At 37.2% G+C, this 18079-nt stretch overlaps 1 protein-coding gene across 50 annotated transcripts in view; it reads left to right on the top strand.

Annotated features, from left to right (window-relative positions):
• The window catches only part of PIKFYVE (phosphoinositide kinase, FYVE-type zinc finger containing), a 92066-nt gene that overhangs the window by 11557 nt on the left and 62430 nt on the right, over positions 1-18079 (top strand). For 28 of the 50 annotated variants that reach the window (XM_065525946.1, XM_065525951.1, XM_065525949.1 and 25 more), the window contains 3 exons: positions 320-491; positions 8505-8712; positions 11478-11567. In XM_065525946.1, coding sequence (XP_065382018.1) covers positions 320-491; positions 8505-8712; positions 11478-11567 — 470 coding nt within the window. The remainder of the gene's footprint in view (positions 1-319; positions 492-8504; positions 8713-11477; positions 11568-18079) is intronic. The other 22 variants (XM_065525954.1, XM_065525956.1, XM_074009937.1 and 19 more) reach the window with 2 other exon arrangements.

Raw genomic sequence — 18079 nt, forward strand, 5'->3', positions numbered from 1 at the left:
TTCACCATAAGTCCATATATGTGTGAGGGTGTGTCAGGGCTCTCTTTTTCTGTTCCATACCTTTATTTTTTTCTATCCTTGTACCAGTACCCTGTCTAAAATTATTGTAGCATTAGAATAAGTCTTGATGGCTGGTAATATTAAGTCCTTCAATTTGTTCTTCTTCAAGATTGTCTTGGTTATTTTGACCTTTTGTATTCCCATATGAATTTTTGAATTAGTTTGTTTTCTGCAAAAGAACGCTTTGAGGATTTCATTTGCCATTGCTTATTAATAATCAGTATTTTCAAGAAGCCTTCACACATTTTTATTGTTATAGGATAGTGACCTGAAACAATACTGGATGCCAGATAGCCAATGTAAAGAGTGCTATGACTGTAGTGAGAAATTTACAACCTTTAGGCGCAGACACCATTGCCGACTATGTGGGCAGATTTTCTGCAGTCGTTGCTGTAATCAAGAAATCCCTGGAAAATTTATGGGCTATACAGGTAAATGCATTTTATTGCCAGTTTACAATTTTTAAAGGTCATAACTATAAAACACTTATAATACAGGATAGTGTTAAGCCAATTTTCATTTTGGGCTTTATGTGTAAGACATGGGGACACAAAGGTGAGGGAGACACAGCTTTGCTTTTAAGAACTTTACTATTGAATCATAGAGTAGATGGGACTTATCATAAATAACCAGAGTAAAAGTGTATTTATTGTAGATGCTAGCAAAAAAACTATAGGAACATTAAAATTTATTAGACAAGATTGTTAGAGTAGATTACTAATTTAAATCACAATGAGAGTTTTCATTTTACCAAGTACAGATCTTCCTTGACGTTACATGACACTGTGCTTTGGCAGTGAATTGTGTCTTACTCACATTCTTCCATACTCAGATTCTTCCATAAGGAGCATAGTCAGATTTCAGCAGTACAGAAAATTTAAGTTACTTGTTGAAAGAGAAAAAAACTGAACAATGGTGTGTTAATTTATATAGTGATTTGGGAGTGGAAGGTAGGCAGAAATTACCTGAAAAAGAACACTCCTGACATCTCTCTCATGTTCTTTTTGTTATTGTGAAGATCTTTCTGTCCGCTCATTATTTTTAACAGCTAAACTACTACAGAGTTCAGAATCCCATTATCTATCAAGAACCCCATTAGCTTTTACAGCAGCTTTTTTGTTTGAAAATTGTTTGTATTTCTTTTTTTTTTTTTTTGGTGATAATTTCAACTTTTATTTTAGATTCATGTTTGTTACATGGGTATATTTAGTGATGCTGAGATTTTGCATATGATTGATCCTGTCACCCAGGTAGTGGGCATGGTATCCAGTAGTTAGTTTTTCAAATCTTGCTCCTCTTCCTCCCTCCCTGCTCTAGTAGTCCCCTTGTGTATTGTTGCCATCTTTATGTCCTTATGTACTCAGTGTTTAGCTCCCACTTGTAAGTGAGAGCTTGTGGCTTTTGGTTTTCTGTTCCTGTGTTAATTTACTTAGGATAATGGCCTCCAGCTGCATCCATGTTGCTACAAAGGACATAATTTTTTTTTTTTTATGGCTGCATAGTATTCCATAGTCTATATATACCACATTTTCTTTATCCATTTCACCATTGGTGCACCCAGGTTGATTGTGTCTTTGCTATTATAAAAAGTGTTACAATGAACATACGAGTGCATATGTCTTTTTGGTAGAATTATTTATTCTCCTTTGGATATATACCCAGTAGTGGGATTCCTGAGTCGAATGGTAGTAGTTCTGTTTTAAGCTCTTTGAGAAATCTTCCAACTATCTTCCACAGTGGCTGAAATAACTTACATTCACATCAGCAGTGTATAAGCGTTCTCTTTTCTCTGCAGCTTTACCAGCATTCGTTTTTTGGCTGTTTAATAACAGCTCTTCTGACTGGTGTGAGATGGTATCTTATTGTGGTTTTGATTTACATTTCACTAATGATTAGTGATGTGGAGCATTTTTTCATGTTTTTTGGCCGCTCGTAGGTCTTTTTTAAAGAAGTGTCTGTTCCTGTCTTTTGCCCAATTTTTAATGGGGTCATTTGTTTTTTACTTGTTGAATTATGTTTCTTTTTTATTCTGGATATTAGATCTTTGTCAGATGCATAGTTTGCAAGTATATTCTCCTCTTCTGTGGCTTGTGTGTTTACTCTGTTGATAGTTTCTTTTACCGTGCAGAAGCACTGTAGTTTAATTAGGTCCCACATGTCAATTTTTGTTTTTGTTCCAATTGCTTTTGAGGACTTAGTCATAAGTTGTTTCCCAAGGCTGATGTCCAGAATCCTGCTTCATAGGTTTTCTTCTAGGACTTTCATAATGAGTTTGAGGTCTTACATTTAAATCTTTAATCCATCTTGAATTAATTTTCATATATGGTGAAACATAGGGGCCAGTTTTATTCTTCTGCATATGGCTAGCCAGCTATCCCAGTGCCATTTATTGAATAGGGAGTCCTTTCCCTGTTGTTCATTTTTGTTGACTTTGTTGAAGATCAAATGTCTGTAAGTGTGTGGTTTTATTTCTGGGTTCTTTGTTCTGTTCCATTGGCTTATGTGCCTGTTTTTGTACTAGTACCATGCTGTTTTTGTTACTGTAGCCTATTCCTATGAAACTACCAATGCCATTTTTCATAGAATTAGAAAAACTATTCTAAAATTCATATAGAACCAAAAAAGAGCCTGAATAGTCAAAACAATTGTAAGCAAAAAGAACAAGTCAGGAGGCATCACATTTCCTGACTTCAAATTGTACTCTAAGGCTACAGTGACCATGATTACAGTTTTTAAAAGACTTTTTTTTTTTTTTTTTTTTTTTTTACCTTTAGTTTCTCCCTACCTCGAATTCATATTTCATATCCTAGTCAGCATTCTTTGTAAAATGCTAATTTGATCATGTCAGGGTATTTCCCTGCATAGTACTCTTTCAGTGCTCCCATTGCCCCCAGGATAAAACGTTTCTTGTTAATATGGTTGGTATGTTAGCTTTCTAGGGCTGCCATAACAAAGTACCACAGGCTGAGTGGCTTAGAACAACAGAAATGTATGTCTCGTAGTTCTGGAGGCCAGAAGTACCAAAATACAGATCAGGGAACAAATGTAGGGATTCTCCTGGTTGTCTGTTCTATCTCTATATTCTAGAACTGGGGAAATAACCATAGAGTGAGTCTGGGAACTCACTAAACTCACAGTGAGATAGACCTGAGCTAAAGCTCCACTGATCACCTGACCTCTGTAAGTCTCTACTCTGACAGGCAGACCAGAGTGATGTTTTGGGTCTCCTGAAATTAGTGTCAGTTGAGAGTGAGTGTCTAATAACCCCTGAAAAATTTCATTATTTCCTTTTCCTCAGTGTCCAGTTGCCTTGGTACAAGCATAGGTCTCTTTGGGGATGGCTGGTAGAAAGATTAACAGTGTACATTTCTGGCAGTGTAGTGGGGTTCTTCTTCAGAATGAAGAAGAGTTCTGGATCATCGGTAAATGGTAAATCGGTAAATGGCTCAAGTCTGGGAATTGATTGAAGGATCATATGACTCTGTTTTCATTATTCAAGTTGGACTTACAGCTGCTTGATGTAGAGTTATTTCCCTTATACAAATGAAGTAAGAATTTTGTTGACTGCCCATCTACTTCACTTGTGAAGACATGATGATCAACTAGCCAATGCCATAAATCTCTTAATCTATTCTGATTACTGCTTTGCTTCTGATGTCTATTACAGTAACCATGCCCACCTTGTCTTTGGCGATTAAAGTGCTGTCTATTGGCCCTGCCACCCTGGGATCCAGTGATCCCCATTGCATTTAGGTTTCCTGACCCAGTAGTAGTAGTTCTTTTTGTAATTTCTGATCTACAAAGAAGAGCAACCACAAAGCTCTTTAAGGATGCTGGGCCTCCCCTCACAAATTTATTTCTCATAGTCGTGGTTGAAAGGTATGTCCTCCTTGGGTGAGTCAGCAAGTCTTACATGGTAAAACTACTTTTAATGTTTCAATCTCCCCTAACCTTTGGATGCCTTCCTCTATAATATAATAGGGCGTTTCTGACATTTCAGCCCCATTTAGTGTAAGCCACCTTTTGGTCTGTGTTTCAGCCAGTCATCTAAACAGACTGTTGGAGACCCTTTTAACCCCTTGAGCTGCGACAATAAATATAGAATCTGCTTAGTGGGCCCATATCAGTAAATTCAGTTTGATCCAACTTTACCATTCTTTCCACTGTTATCCCATACCTTCATTATCCATTCCCACGTGTATTTCCTTGCTTTTTATCTGTATAAATTGGAAAAATCATGTAGTTCTTCTGGAGTGCAGTGCACCTTCTCATGGGTCACAGTTTGTATCTCACCTTTCAGGGTCTGCCTGAGCTTGAGTTTCTTTATAGGTCTGGTAGCAAAGAGGAGTAGTAGGAGTAGATCCTGAGTAAAATTAGCAGTGTCTTGCAAGGCAGCTAACTCAGGGGAGGTCATTACAGACTGTCTGATCAAAGCCAGGTTAATCTCCTCAAATGAGCTGGAAAGACTGCTTCTGCTGGCAAAGAAGACTCAGAATTTTGGTGTTTAGTATCCCCAGCTTCATCAGGATCTTCCTATATATTTCCATCCCTTCCCATTCAACGCCGTCACTTTAATAGCAGACAAACTTCAAGGTTGGTGATTCAGTTTGTGTTTCAGTTCAGCCATTTGCAGGATGAGAGTGTCATTTGATTTTTAGCAGTTTTAGCACTGAAACTGCAGGAGGTAAGGATTTCTTTCAAGGAAGACCTAGAAACTTTCAGATAATTTATACAGTTCTTCAGCTGGGAATTTGAATCCCTAAGGTAATCCATTTCTTTTTTTACTTTTGTCTAATGCAGTTAGGAGGATCCAGCCCATGTCATTATACTTGTTAGCTTGACAAAACCGTTCTAAGGTATTAAATACTTGGTCACCCAGCACTTTGCCTTTTATAAGTATTAATGTTTGATTAGGAGTATCTATAGGTGATATTTTGCATGTCTTTGTTGCCACATTACACAGTGGAGTATCAGTGTTCTCTTTACTACTGAAAATAGAGTCATTAGTGCCTTTAAATCTAATCAGCTTAGAGAACCAATTCCAGAAATGTAAGAACCAATTCAGAAAACTTATCCTTAAGATTCTGTTGCTCTAAAGCCATTCTTGGTGCCAAAATATGTGTTAGGGTTCTCCAGAGAAACAGAACCAGTAAGATACACAAACACACACTTAATATAGAGAGAAATTTATGTTTAACAATCGGTCAAGTTATTTTGAGGACTGGCAAGTCTGAAATTCTCAGGGCAAGCCAGTAGGCTGGAAACTCCTACAGGATTTCTATCTTGCTGTGTTGAGACAGAATTTCTTTTTCTTCTGAAAACTTTAGTCTTTATCCTTAAGGACTTCAACTGATTAGATGAGACCTCCTCACATTCTAGAGGACAGTCTGCTTTACTTAAAGTCAGCTGATTGTAAATATTAATCACATCCAAAAAAAATAACATTCACAGCATCTCAGCTTGACCAAACAGCTAATCTAGCCAAGTTGACACATAAGGTTAATCACAAATGGGATAATATAGGGGTCTCCAACCTTTTTGGCACCAGGGACCGCTTTTGTGGAAGACAGTCTTTCCATGGACTAGTGTAGGGGATGGGGGATGGTTTTGAGATGAAACTATTCCACCTTAGATAATCAGGCATTAGATTCTCATAAGGAACGTTTCATCCTAGATCCCTCACATGCTCAGTTCACGGTAGGGTTCACGCTTCTGTAGGAATCTAATGCCACCGCTGATGTGACAGGAGGTGGAGCTCAGGAGGTAATGCTTGTTTGTGTATGGCTTGTGTGCTGCTTGCTCACCACTCACCTCCTGCTGTGCGGCTTGCTTCCGAACAGGCTATGGATGGGGAGCAGTACATGGCTCTGGGGTTGGGGACCCCTGCGATAATATATGCTAGGCACAATTATACATTGTGACACTGAATAAATGTTAATACCTAGAAAAATGTCTAGTACATGGAAAGGAATTAATGAACAGTAAACTATTGTTATTGATGGTAGTAGCAATAGTATCTGCATCTGTCATGCAGCTTTTTGATTATATGTTTGTTGCCTCCAGTGGACTATGAGTTTTTTAATGGCAGGACTGTATCTCATCAGTCTTTGTATTCCCATCACACCATATAGGCATGCGCTTAATAGGCTCTTGCTGATGAAAGTTCTTCATGAAATGAAAACTTTTCGGATTAGGCTTGGCTCTGTTTATTGATTTGACAATGTTAGTTCTAATAGCTGACTGGTTAGGGGAGATTTCCTTTATAGTGTAAGAAACAAATGAAGTCTTTGTTGTAGTAAATTGAAAGTCTTTCTGCAGGGAGTAATTTTCACTTCTTTTGTTTTTTTTTTTTGGAGACCGAGTCTCGCTCTGCTGCCCAAGCTGGAGTGCAGTGGCATGATCACAGCTCACTGCAGCCTCAGCCTCCTGGGCTCAAGCAATCCTCGCACCTCTCAGCCTCCCAAGTAGCTTGGACTACAGGGTGCATGCCACCATGCCCTGGCTAGTTTTTGTATTTTTTATTGATGTGAGGTCTCACCATGTTGCCTAGGCTGATCTCAAACTCCTGTGCTCAAGCAGTCTGCCTGCCTTGGCCTCCCAAAGTGTTGGGATTACGGGTGTGCGCCACCATGCCTGGCCTCCATGCATAATTTAATAAAACTGAGTACTATATAATAGTAGTCTTAAAATGAAAAAGTAAAAGGCCATTTTGGTAGTGATTATGGTGAAAACACGATACAGTTAACTTTTAGAAGTTTTTTATTTTGTATCACTTCAATTTTCTATTATTAGTGGGAAAATTTTAGGTAGAATTATTAAACAACATGTTATTTAGTAAGATTTAATTATTTTACCTCCTTTTTTAATATCTAAAATGTTATAGAATCACTCAAAACAATGTTATAGAAAAATAGGGTAGAAATGAAAACTTATATTTGGACAGGTCTGCACCCTCAAAAAATATGTATTTAGAAATATTAACCTTGTTTGTCCTCTCAAGAATATTTCATTTCTATCCTTTTTTTTTTTTTTTTCAGACAGAGTTTCACTTTTGTTGTGCAGGCTGGAGTGCAGTGGCACAGTCTCGGCTCACTGCAACCTCTGCCTCCCAGGTTCAAGCGATTCTCCCACTGCAGCCTCCCGAGTAGCTGGAATTACAGGCGCCCACCACCATGCCTAGCTAATTTTTGTATTTTTAGTAGAGACAGGGTTTTACCATGTTGGCCAGGCTGGTCTTGGGCTACTGACCTCTGGTGATTTATCCGTCTCAGCCTCCCAAAGTGCTGGGATTATAGGAGTGAGCCACTGCGCCTGGCCCTAACTTTTTTTATAAGAATTCTTTTATAGTTTTTACTCATATATTATACTGCATGTAAGCTCATTTTCTATTAGTTTGCTTTTGAAATTCTGTGGAGGGTACTCTTCAGGGCTTCACAATAAAGACCTTAATAATATTTTCCTCCTTAATTAATTTGCCTGTGGAAAATATGTTGTTTCCGTTTGTGTTGGTTTATTTATTATATTAAAAACTGTTATTCCTTGAAACTCATGTCATTGTTAGATTTCTTTTTCAAAATTTTATTTTATGTATGTTTATATTTTTATAGAACAGGGTCTCGGTATGGTGGCCAGGTTGTTCTTGAACTCCTGCCCTCAAGCAGTCCTTCCGCCTTGGCCCCCCAAAAGTGCTGGGATTATAGGTGTGAGCCACTGTGGCTGGCCTAGATCCCTTATTTCACTTTTACAACCCGGAAAAAAAATACTCTTTTAAGCAAAATTTTCTAGTATCATTGGGATATACATTTTATTTTATTTTATTTTTTTAAATTTATTTTGAGATGGAGTTTCATTCTTGTTGCCCAGGCTGGAGTGCAATGGCACAGTCTTGGCTCACTGCAACCTCCACCTCCTGGGTTCAAGCGATTCTCTTGCCTTAGCCTCCTGAGTAGCTGGGATTACAGGTATGCATTACCACGCCCGGCTAATTTTTGTATTTTTAGTAGAGACGGAGTTTCACCATGTTGGCCAGGCTAGTCTTGAACTCCTGACCTCAGGTGATCCGCCTGCTTCAGCCTCCCAAAGTGTTGGGATTATAGGCCTGAGCCACCACGTCCGGCCTGGTATATTACATTTTAAACTCATTATAAATGTTTGCGGTAGTTTGGACACCTGGATGGATTTATCATAATGATGGCTCTTTTTTTTTTCTTTTAACTTTTTATTTTTAGTGCCAGAATTCAAAATGGCCCTTAAATACATATAATAGAGCTAACACAGTTATTTCACTCTTTAAAATGTCTTTTTTTGAGAGTCTGTACTTGAAGACATTTCCCTGTTATTAGATGAACTGTTGACCCAAGGAGTTAAAAAAGTTACGTTAAGCAATATGTTACTGCTATCTTTTCCTTCATTTTCCTTGTTTCTTTTTTTTTTCTTTCTCCTAGGAGACCTCCGAGCTTGCACATATTGTAGAAAAATAGCCTTAAGTTATGCTCATTCCACAGACAGTAATTCTATTGGGGAAGACTTGAATGCTCTTTCAGATTCTGCTTGCTCTGTGTCTGTACTTGATCCAAGTGAACCCCGAACACCTGTTGGGAGTAGGAAAGCCAGCCGTAACATATTTTTAGAGGATGATTTGGCCTGGCAAAGGTATTGTCCCTTAAATATAATTTTATTTAAAATTGAGAAATACCGATAGTTGTCTTACCTGTGAGTGCTTTCAGTTAACACTTACCTTCTTTGAATTATTTCCTGTCAGTTCACTGTGTTCTCCTTTTTCTTTGGCTTGCCTCCAGAATGTTTGCAGATGTTTATGGATAGTGATGATATTGGCTAATTAGAATGTAAGCTCCATGAGAGGAGACTTTACACCTTTCTTGTCACTGTTCTATCCCAGGCACCAAAAACAGTGCATGGCATGTATATAATCTTGAGATTATTAATTTCTAATGTAGCCTTCTGTGAGAAGAAGAATGCCCATACAGTATGTATTCATATTTCCAAACGAAATTAGATTTTTTTTCCTTCTGAAGGAATATGTCATGTTTTTCTGTAAGTATACTGCACTGCTACGTCATGTTTTTTTCTAAGTATACTGCGCTGCTTGGTAGTAGAGGGTGCTAACTCTTGGAAGTTCCCTAGAATTGTTTGAATTAGAATCTTAGTTTCATCAGTTTCTGATTTTTAAAAATTATTAGTTATTATTTTTGAGACGGCCTTGCTCTGTCACCCAGGCTAGAGTGTAGTGGAGTGATCATAGCTCAGTGCAGCCTTGAATCCCTTCTACCTCAGCCTCCCGAGTAGCTGGGACAACTGCCGCAGCTTCCTGAGTAGCTGGGACAACAGGTGCACACCACTGTGCTTGGCTAATTTTTTTTTTTTTTTTTTTTTTTTAAAAGAGACGGGGTCTTGCCATATTGACCAGGCGGATCTTGAACTCCTGATTTCAAGCAATCCTCCCACCTCAGCTTCCCAAACTGCTGAGATTACAGGCATGAGCCACTGCACCTGGCCTCTGATTATTTTCTTTAGCTGAATTATTTTGTTAAGCATAATACCAAATCTGGTCATTTCAAAGAGCTTATAGTTTTAACTAATATCTCTCTGATAAGTTAATTTCTCAGTTACCCCTTAAGGAATTGAGAAATTAATATGTAATGAATTTAAATAGAAGTAAAAAATGAATTAATTACAGCTACGTTCAATATGTATGAATCTCAGGGACATAAAGTGGAGTAGAAAAGCAAATCATCTAATCATGTAACCAGTAAAATTTAATTTATATGAAATTTAAAAATACGCACAACTAGTACACTGTCTAGGGACTGAAATGTGGTAAAACTTAAAGAAAAGAAAGACAATAGATATGAAAGTTGTAACAGTGGTTTCACTGAGGGAAGGGAACGGATTAGGACTGAGTAAGGGAATTTCAGTCAGTCGTAGTGTACTCTTTCTTTTTCTTTTCTTTCTTTCTTTTTTTTTTTTTTGAGATGGAGTTTTTTTTGCTCTTGTTGCCCAGGCTGGAGTCCAATGGCACAATCTCGGCTCACTGCAACCTCCTTTTCCCGGGTTCAAGCGATTCTCCTGCCTCAGCCTCCCAAGTAGCTAGGATTACAGGCGCCCGCCACCATGCCTGGCTAATATTTCTATTTTTAGTAGAGATGGGGTTTCACCGTGTTGGCCAGGCTGGTCTTAAACTCCTGACCTCAGGTGATCCACCTGCCTCGGCCTCCCAAAGTGCTGCGATTACAGGTGTGAGCCACTGCGCCTGGCCGGAGTTTCTTTTTCTTACATTAGTTTTTATTTGTTTATTTTGAGATGGAGTCTCGCTGTGTCACCCAGGCTGGAGTGCAGTGGCGTGATCTTGGCTCACTGCAACCTCCACCTCCCATGTTCAAGTGATTCTTGTGTCTCAGTCTTCCAAATAGCTGGGATTACAGGCCTGTGCCACCATGCCCAGCTACGTTTTGTATTTTCAGTAGAGATGGGGTTCGCCATGTTGGCCAGGCTGGTCTCGAATTCATAGGCTGCAGTGATTTGCCCGCCTCCCAGAGTGCTGGTGTTATAGGCATGAGCCACCATGCCCAGCCTTTTCTTACATTGCTTGATGAATACTTTGGTGTTTATGGCATTGTGATTTTTTATACCTTACATGTATCTTATAAATTTTAAACATTGATTCTACGTTTAATTAATACAAAGTATAGAGATTTTTTAGTTTTTGTTTACTTTAGTTAGTAATGCTTTTTGCTGTGACTGGCCCTGTCGTAATTGGCAGATGTGATTTGACAAAACAAATCAGGTAAGAAAGCTTCTTGAGAGATGTACAATAGATGTCAAAGGTAGAATGATAGTTAAATTTTAGGTTCTGTGCTAATTGCTTAATGTTCATTCTCTTTTAGTCAGCATATCTCTGTGGCAGGCACTATTTTCTCCTTTCGACAGATGTGGATGCTGAGGTTTAGTGAGATTAAGTAATGAACACAAGGTTACGCAGCTAGTAAGAGGTAGAGCCTACACTTGGACCTAGGTTTGTCTGACTCTATGTTGCTATTCTAGTGGGTTATGGGGACTGAGAATAAAATATTTGAACTCAGATTTCCCTCCAAAATAACTTTCATCTTGTATTTATAATGTTAGAAGTTTTGAAAGCACCCATCCAAGTAATTTTATTTACATTCCATATACTTAAAAACTTTTTAAAATTGTCCTTTTGGCATTTTATATTCTTAAAAGCCATGCACTGCAAAAACTATTACTCATACCGTTTACACCCTAATTAAAGGAACAAAAATGATCCATAATGTCATTATTGCAGGGAAAAAGATTTAATCTGCTTTTAATGTTAAAGTGCCTCATTGAAATTCCCTTTTACTGTCCTGAATTATTTCAGTATTTTCCTATTTTGTTTATAGTTTGATTCATCCAGATTCCTCAAATACTCCTCTTTCAACAAGACTTGTATCTGTGCAAGAGGATGCTGGGAAATCTCCTGCTCGAAATAGGTAAACTGATGAATGAAAACACTGTGCTGTGATGTTTATTTCTTTTCATGTTAATAAGAAGAACAAATGGATAAAAAGGGTGGGATTGATTGTCATATACTTTCTTAGCTCTAAAAGCTGAATTAAACTATCATTTTCTTTTTGCTATTCAGCTCTTGTTTCCATTCTCTCAGTGACTCCTCTTTCCAGTATTCTCCACTGGCTTCTGGGTTTGGAACCTATACCATTCTTTCTCTTCTAGTTAAATAAGATGTGAAGGATGTGAGGGAATGAGCCATGTGGACATTTTGTGGAGGAGTGTCCCAAGAAAACAGGAATAACAAATTCCTGAGAGGAAATACACCTGGCAAGGAATAACATTCCTATGGTAATGGAATAGAGCAGTCTTAGAGTTAATTTTAAGGACTTTGTCATTTACTCTGAGTGAGATGGGAAGCTGTTGGAGAGTTTTACATTTTTTGTTGTTAATTTTTAATTGCTTTGAAAAAATGTCAAACATGCAGAAAAGTTGCGAGAATAGAAAAATGTATCTTCATATATTCTTCATTAAGATTTGGTAATTTATATGTTGTCCCTTTGCTTTCTCATTTTTCTTTTTTTAATTTTTATCTTCTTATTGTTATTATTATTATTATTTTTTGAGACGGAGTCTTGATCAGCTCACTGTAAGCTCCGCCTCCCGGGTTCATGCCGTTCTCCTGCTTCAGCCTCCCCAGTTGCTGGGACTACAGGTGCCTGCCACCATGCCCACCTAATTCTTTTTTATTTTTAGTAGAGATGGAGTTTCACTATGTTAGCCAGGATAGTCTTGATCTCCTGACCTCGTGATCTGCACGCCTTGGCCTCCCAAAGTGTTGGGATTACAGGTGTGAGCCACTGCGCCCAGCCTATTATTTTTTAATAAAATATAGAGATGGGTTTTCACTTTGTTGTCCAGAATGGTCTTGAACTTCTGACCTCAAACGATCTTCCCACGTTGGACTCCCAAAGTGCCAAGATTACAGGTGTGAGCCACTGCACCTCGCCATCGTTTTTTATATTGTAATGCATATGTGCATATTTTCTGAACCATTTGAGAATAAGTTACAGACATCATTATCCTTTTTTTGTTGTTATTTTTTATAGTAGTTTTAAGGTTCATAGAAAAAAATGAGCAGAAAGTACAGAGAGTTCCCCTGTAGCCCCTGTCCCCACACATGCACAGTCTTCATGACTATCAGTGTCCTGCACCGGAGTGGCATATTGTAATCAGTGAACCTGCTTTGACACATGATTATCATCTGAAAGTTCATAGTTAACATTAGAATTCACTCTTGGTGTTGAATATTCTATGGATTTGGACAAATGTATAATGACATACATCTGTCATTGTTGTATCCTACAGAATAGTTCCATTGCCCGAAAAGTCTACTGGGCTCCTCCTATTTATCCCTTACTCTCCCTAACCCATGACAATCATTAATCTTTTTTACTGTCTCCATAGGTTTACTTTTCCCAGAATGCCATATAGTTGGAATTTCACAGTGTGTAGACTTTTCAGATAGGCTTCTTTTACCTAGTAATATGCATTTAAGTTTTCTCTATGTCTTTGCATAGCTTGATAGCTCATTTCTTTTTAGTGATGAATAATATCCCATTGTCTGGATACACTATAGTTTATGTATCTGCTCACCTACTGAAGGACATCTTGATTACTTCTAAGTTTTATCAGTTATGAGCAAGGCTGTTGTGACATCTGAGTATAGGTTTTTTTGTGGGTGTAATTTTCAATTCATATGGATAAATACCAAGGAGCATGATTGCTGAGTCCTGTGGTAAGATTATGTTTCATTTTGTAAGACACTGCTAGACTTTTTTCCAAAGTGGCTTTACCATTTTGCATTCCTACCAGCAATTAATGAGAGTTCCTGTTGTTTCACATCCTCATCACATTTGGTGTTGTCAGTTTTGGATTTTGGCAGTTTTAGTGGGTGTGTAGTATTATCTTGTGATTGACTTTTGTGTATTAATCTTGTATGCTGCCACCTTGCTATAATCACTTATTAATTTCAGGAGTTTGTTAGTTCTTTTGGATTTTCTATATAAACAGTCTTGTCATCTGTGAACAAAGTTTTGTTTCTTCCTTCCCAGTGTACCTTTTATTTCCTTTTCCTGTCTTATTTTGTTAGCTAAGACTTCTAATTCAGTGTTGAAAAGGAGTAGTGAGAGGGGACATTCTTTCCTTGTTCATGATCTTAGTGGGAAAACTTTTGAGTTTCTCACCATTAAGTATGATGTTAGCTATGTGTTGTTTTTTGTAGATATTTTTTATCATGTTGAAGAAGTTTCCTCTATTCCTGGTTTACTGAGTTTTTATAATGAAGGAGTGTTGGATTTTGTCAAGTGCTTTTTCCGTATCAATGATATGATTATGTAGTTATTCTTCTGTAACTTGTTGATGTGATGGGTTATATTAATTGATTTTTGAATGTTGAACCAACCTTGCCTACCTGGGATAAATTCCATTTGGTTGTGGTGTATATAGTTTTTTATACATTGTTGGATTGGATTTGTTACTGTTTTGTTGAGGATAATAGTTTGTGGTTTCCTTTTCTTGTCATGTCTTTGTCTGGTTTTGGTATTAGGGAAATCCTGGCCTCATAGACTGAGTTAGAAAGTATTCCCTCTGATTCTATCTTCAGGAAAATTTTGTGGAGAATTGACATAATTTATTTCTTAAATGTTTGGTGGAATTCACCAGTGAATGCATCTGAGCCTGGTGCTTTCTGTTTTGGAAAGTTACCAGTTATTGGTTCAATTTCTTTAAGAGAAATAGGTCTATTTCGATTTTCATTTCTGATATTAGTACTTTGTGTTTTCTCCCTTTTTTTTCTTAGCCTGGCTGGATACTTACTGATTTTATTGATCGTTTCAAAGAACCAGCTTTGGTTTTGTTGATTTTCTCTATTGGTTTCTTCTCTAATCTTTATTATTATTTTTCCTGTGCTTACTTTGGATTTAATATGCTTTTTAACCCCTTTGTTCCCTAAGGTGGAAGCTTAGATGATTGATTTTAAATCTTCTTTTTAAATGTATGTACTTTGTGCTATGAATTTCCCGCTAAGCACTGCTTTCATTGCATTCCACAAATTTAGATAAGTTGTATTTTCATTTTCATTTTGTTACAAATATTTAAAAATTTTTCTTGATATTCTTCTTTGACTCATGTATTTTTTTTACACACTCTCCAAGGATTTTGGGATTTTGTAGCTGTCCTTCTGTTAATGATTTCTAGTTTGATTTCATTTTGGTTGTTGAAGGCAGACATTGTATGATTTCTACTCTTTTAAATTTGTTATGGTGTGTTTTATGGCCCAGAATGTGGTCTGTTTTGGTGAATGTTCCATGTGACTTGAGAGGAATGTGTATTCTGTTGTTGAATTAAGCAGTCTATAAGATGTCCATTATATCCACCTGATTAATGGTGTTGTTGAGTTCAGCCATGTTGTTACTGATTTTCTCTCTGCTGGATGTGTCCATCTCTGATAGAGGGATTAAAGTCTCCAGCTATAATAATGAATTCATCTATTTCTCCTGCAGTTCTATCAGTTTTTGCCTCATACGTTTTGGTACTCTGTTAGGAGCGAGCATGCATATTAAGGATTGTTCTGTCTTTTGGAGTATTGATTTCTTTATCATTATGTAATTTCCCTTTTTATCTTTGATTGCTCTGAAGTCTGTTCTGTCTGAAAATTAATATAGTTACTCCTGCTCGTTTTTTAAAATTAGCGTTAACATGGTATATCTCCATCTATTTACTTTTTTTCATGTATCCTGTTTTGATTTCATTTAAAATTTTAGAAATTAGTTTTTAAAATTGACACATAATAATTGTACATATTTGTGGGGTAAATAGTGACATTTTGACCGTTTACTTATTTTTTAATCTGTATGTGTCTTTGTATTTAAATTAGGTTTATTGTAGACAATATATTTTTGGATCTTATGTTTTGATCCATTCTAACCATCTCTGTCTTTTAGTTGGTGTATTTAGACTATTGATATTTAAGGTGATTACTGATATAGTTAGAGTAATATCTGCCGTATTTGTTACTGTTTTCTACTTGTTGCTCTTGTTCGTTCTTCCTGTTTTTGTCTTCTGTACCTTTTCCACCTTTATGCATTTAATTATTTTATGTTATTCCATTTTCTCTCCTTTTTAAAAGATAGCAGTTATATTGTTTTTACTTTTTTTAGTGATTGCCCTAGAGTTTGCAATGTAACTTACAACTAATCCACATTTACTTTGAAATAATACTATACAACTTCACAGGTAATGCAAATACCTTATAATAAAATACTCCCAATTTTTCCCTCCCATCTGTTGTATCATTGGCATTCATTTCACTTACATATAAGCATGCATATATACATAATTGAATACATTGTTGCTATTATTTTGAAGAAATAGTTATCTGTTACATCAACTAACAGTAAGAAAAAGAAAAGTTTTTACTTTAACTTATTCCTTCTTTGATGCTTTTCTTTGTGTATTAATAGATCTAAGTTTCTCACCTGTATCATATTCCTTCTCTCTGCCTTTTCAGCATTTTTTGCAAGGCAGGTCTACCGGCAAAAATTTCCCTCAGTTTTTGTTTGTCTAAGAAAGGCTTTTCTTCTCCTTCACTTGTGAAGGGTATCATCAGGTGCAGAATTCTAGGTTGGCAGCTTTTTTCTCTCAATGTCTTAAATATTTCACTTCATTCTTTTTGCTTGCATGGCTTCTGAGGAGAAGTCAGATGTATTTGTTATCTTTGATCCTCTATAGGTAAGGTTTCTTTTTTTTCTTTAAATAGAGGTGGGGTCTTGCTGGGTTACCCAGGCTGGTCTCAAACTCCTGGCCTCAAGCGATCCTCTTGCTTTGGCTTCCGAAAGTGCAGGGATTACAGGTGTGAGCCACCACACTTGGTCTTTAAGGTGGTTTTTTCAAGATCTTTTTCCTTATTTTTGACTTTCTGCCATTTGAATACTCTTAGTTTTGCCTAAGTGCAGTTTTTTGCCATTTATCCACGCTTGTGTTCTCTGAGCTTCCTGGACCTGTGGCTTGGCATCTGACATTAATTTGGGGGAAATTCTCAGTGATTATGGCTTCAAATACTGCTTGTGTTCCTTTCTCTCTTTCTTCTTTTTTTTTTTGGTATTCCTATTACATTTATATTATACTTTTTTTAGCTGTCCCACAGTTCTTGGATCTTTTTTCTATTTCTTTTCAGTTTTGGCAGTTTCCCTTGAGATAGCCTCAAGTTCAAAGATTCTTTCCTTACCTCTGTCTAGTCTACTAAGAGCCCATCAAAGGCACTCTTCTTTATTGTTATGGTGTTTTTGATCTCTTGCATTTCTTTTTTGTTTCTTTCTTAGGATATCCATCTCTCTGCTTACATTATCTATCTGTTCTTGCCTGTTGTTTACTTTTCCCATTAACACCCTTAACATATGAATTATAGTTTAAAAACAATTCCTAGACTGATAATTCCCACATTCATGTTGAGCCTGTTTTGGATGCTTGTTCAGTGTCTTTGAACTGTGTTTTTTGGCTTTCATTATGCCTTGTGATTTTTTGTTGAAAGGTGGACATATGTACTGGGTAAAAGGAACTATGGTAAATAGGCCTTTAGTGATGTAGTGATAGGATGTGAAGGGGAGGTGAAGTGGTCTCTAGTTCAGTGAGTCATTCTCACAAGTGAGCCTGTGCCCCTGAACTGTAAACTTTATCAGTGCTTCTGGTTTTTTTTTTTGTTTTTTTTTTTTCCCTTTAGGTGAGACAGAATGGCTGGAGGGGGCTGGAGTTGGGGATTTTTCTTCCCCCATGTGGAAGGCTAGAAGGGGCTGCGGTTGGGGATTTCCTTCTCCCTGGGTAGGTTAAGCTCTGATATAACTCCAGCAGGTTAGTAGACTCTGGTAAAATAGTTTCTCCTCAGGGCGGAATTGTTAGGAAGAACAGAATGATCTGACGTATTTTTAAATTGTTCATTCTCTCCCTCTGCTGGAAGCCAGAAGCTGGAGGGAATTTTTCTGACATTCACTGTGAGGACATGGTAGATCTGGAAGTGAAACTCCCAAAAACATCCCCACTACCCCCATGACTGGGTTCACCTAGAATTTGTATCTCTGGTATGTCTACACTGAGCCTTGAGGAATTTGTCAATTTGATTTTAGGTTTTCCTACCCTAGTATTGGTTCCCATGGAAGCTTCTGCTCCAGTGAGTTGTGATCCTCTGTATCTGCTTGTCTGTCTCTGCAGTATTTGGAGCAGGATTTGGCTTGCGACCTCACTTCTCTAATGGACCTAAGAACAATTGATGATTTTTCTGTTTGTTCAGGTTTTAGTTGTTGAGATGGAGTGAAGATGCTCACGTGCTAGACCAGAAGTAGAAAGTCCTGTTTTTTAGTTTTGAATACTTCAGTGTTTTTCCTCACAACAATCATGCTCTCTTACATAACAAATTTAGGAAATTTTAACAGTGGTAAATTTC

This window comes from Macaca fascicularis, chromosome 12 (assembly GCF_037993035.2).
Source record: "Macaca fascicularis isolate 582-1 chromosome 12, T2T-MFA8v1.1".
NCBI lineage: Eukaryota > Metazoa > Chordata > Mammalia > Primates > Cercopithecidae > Macaca > Macaca fascicularis.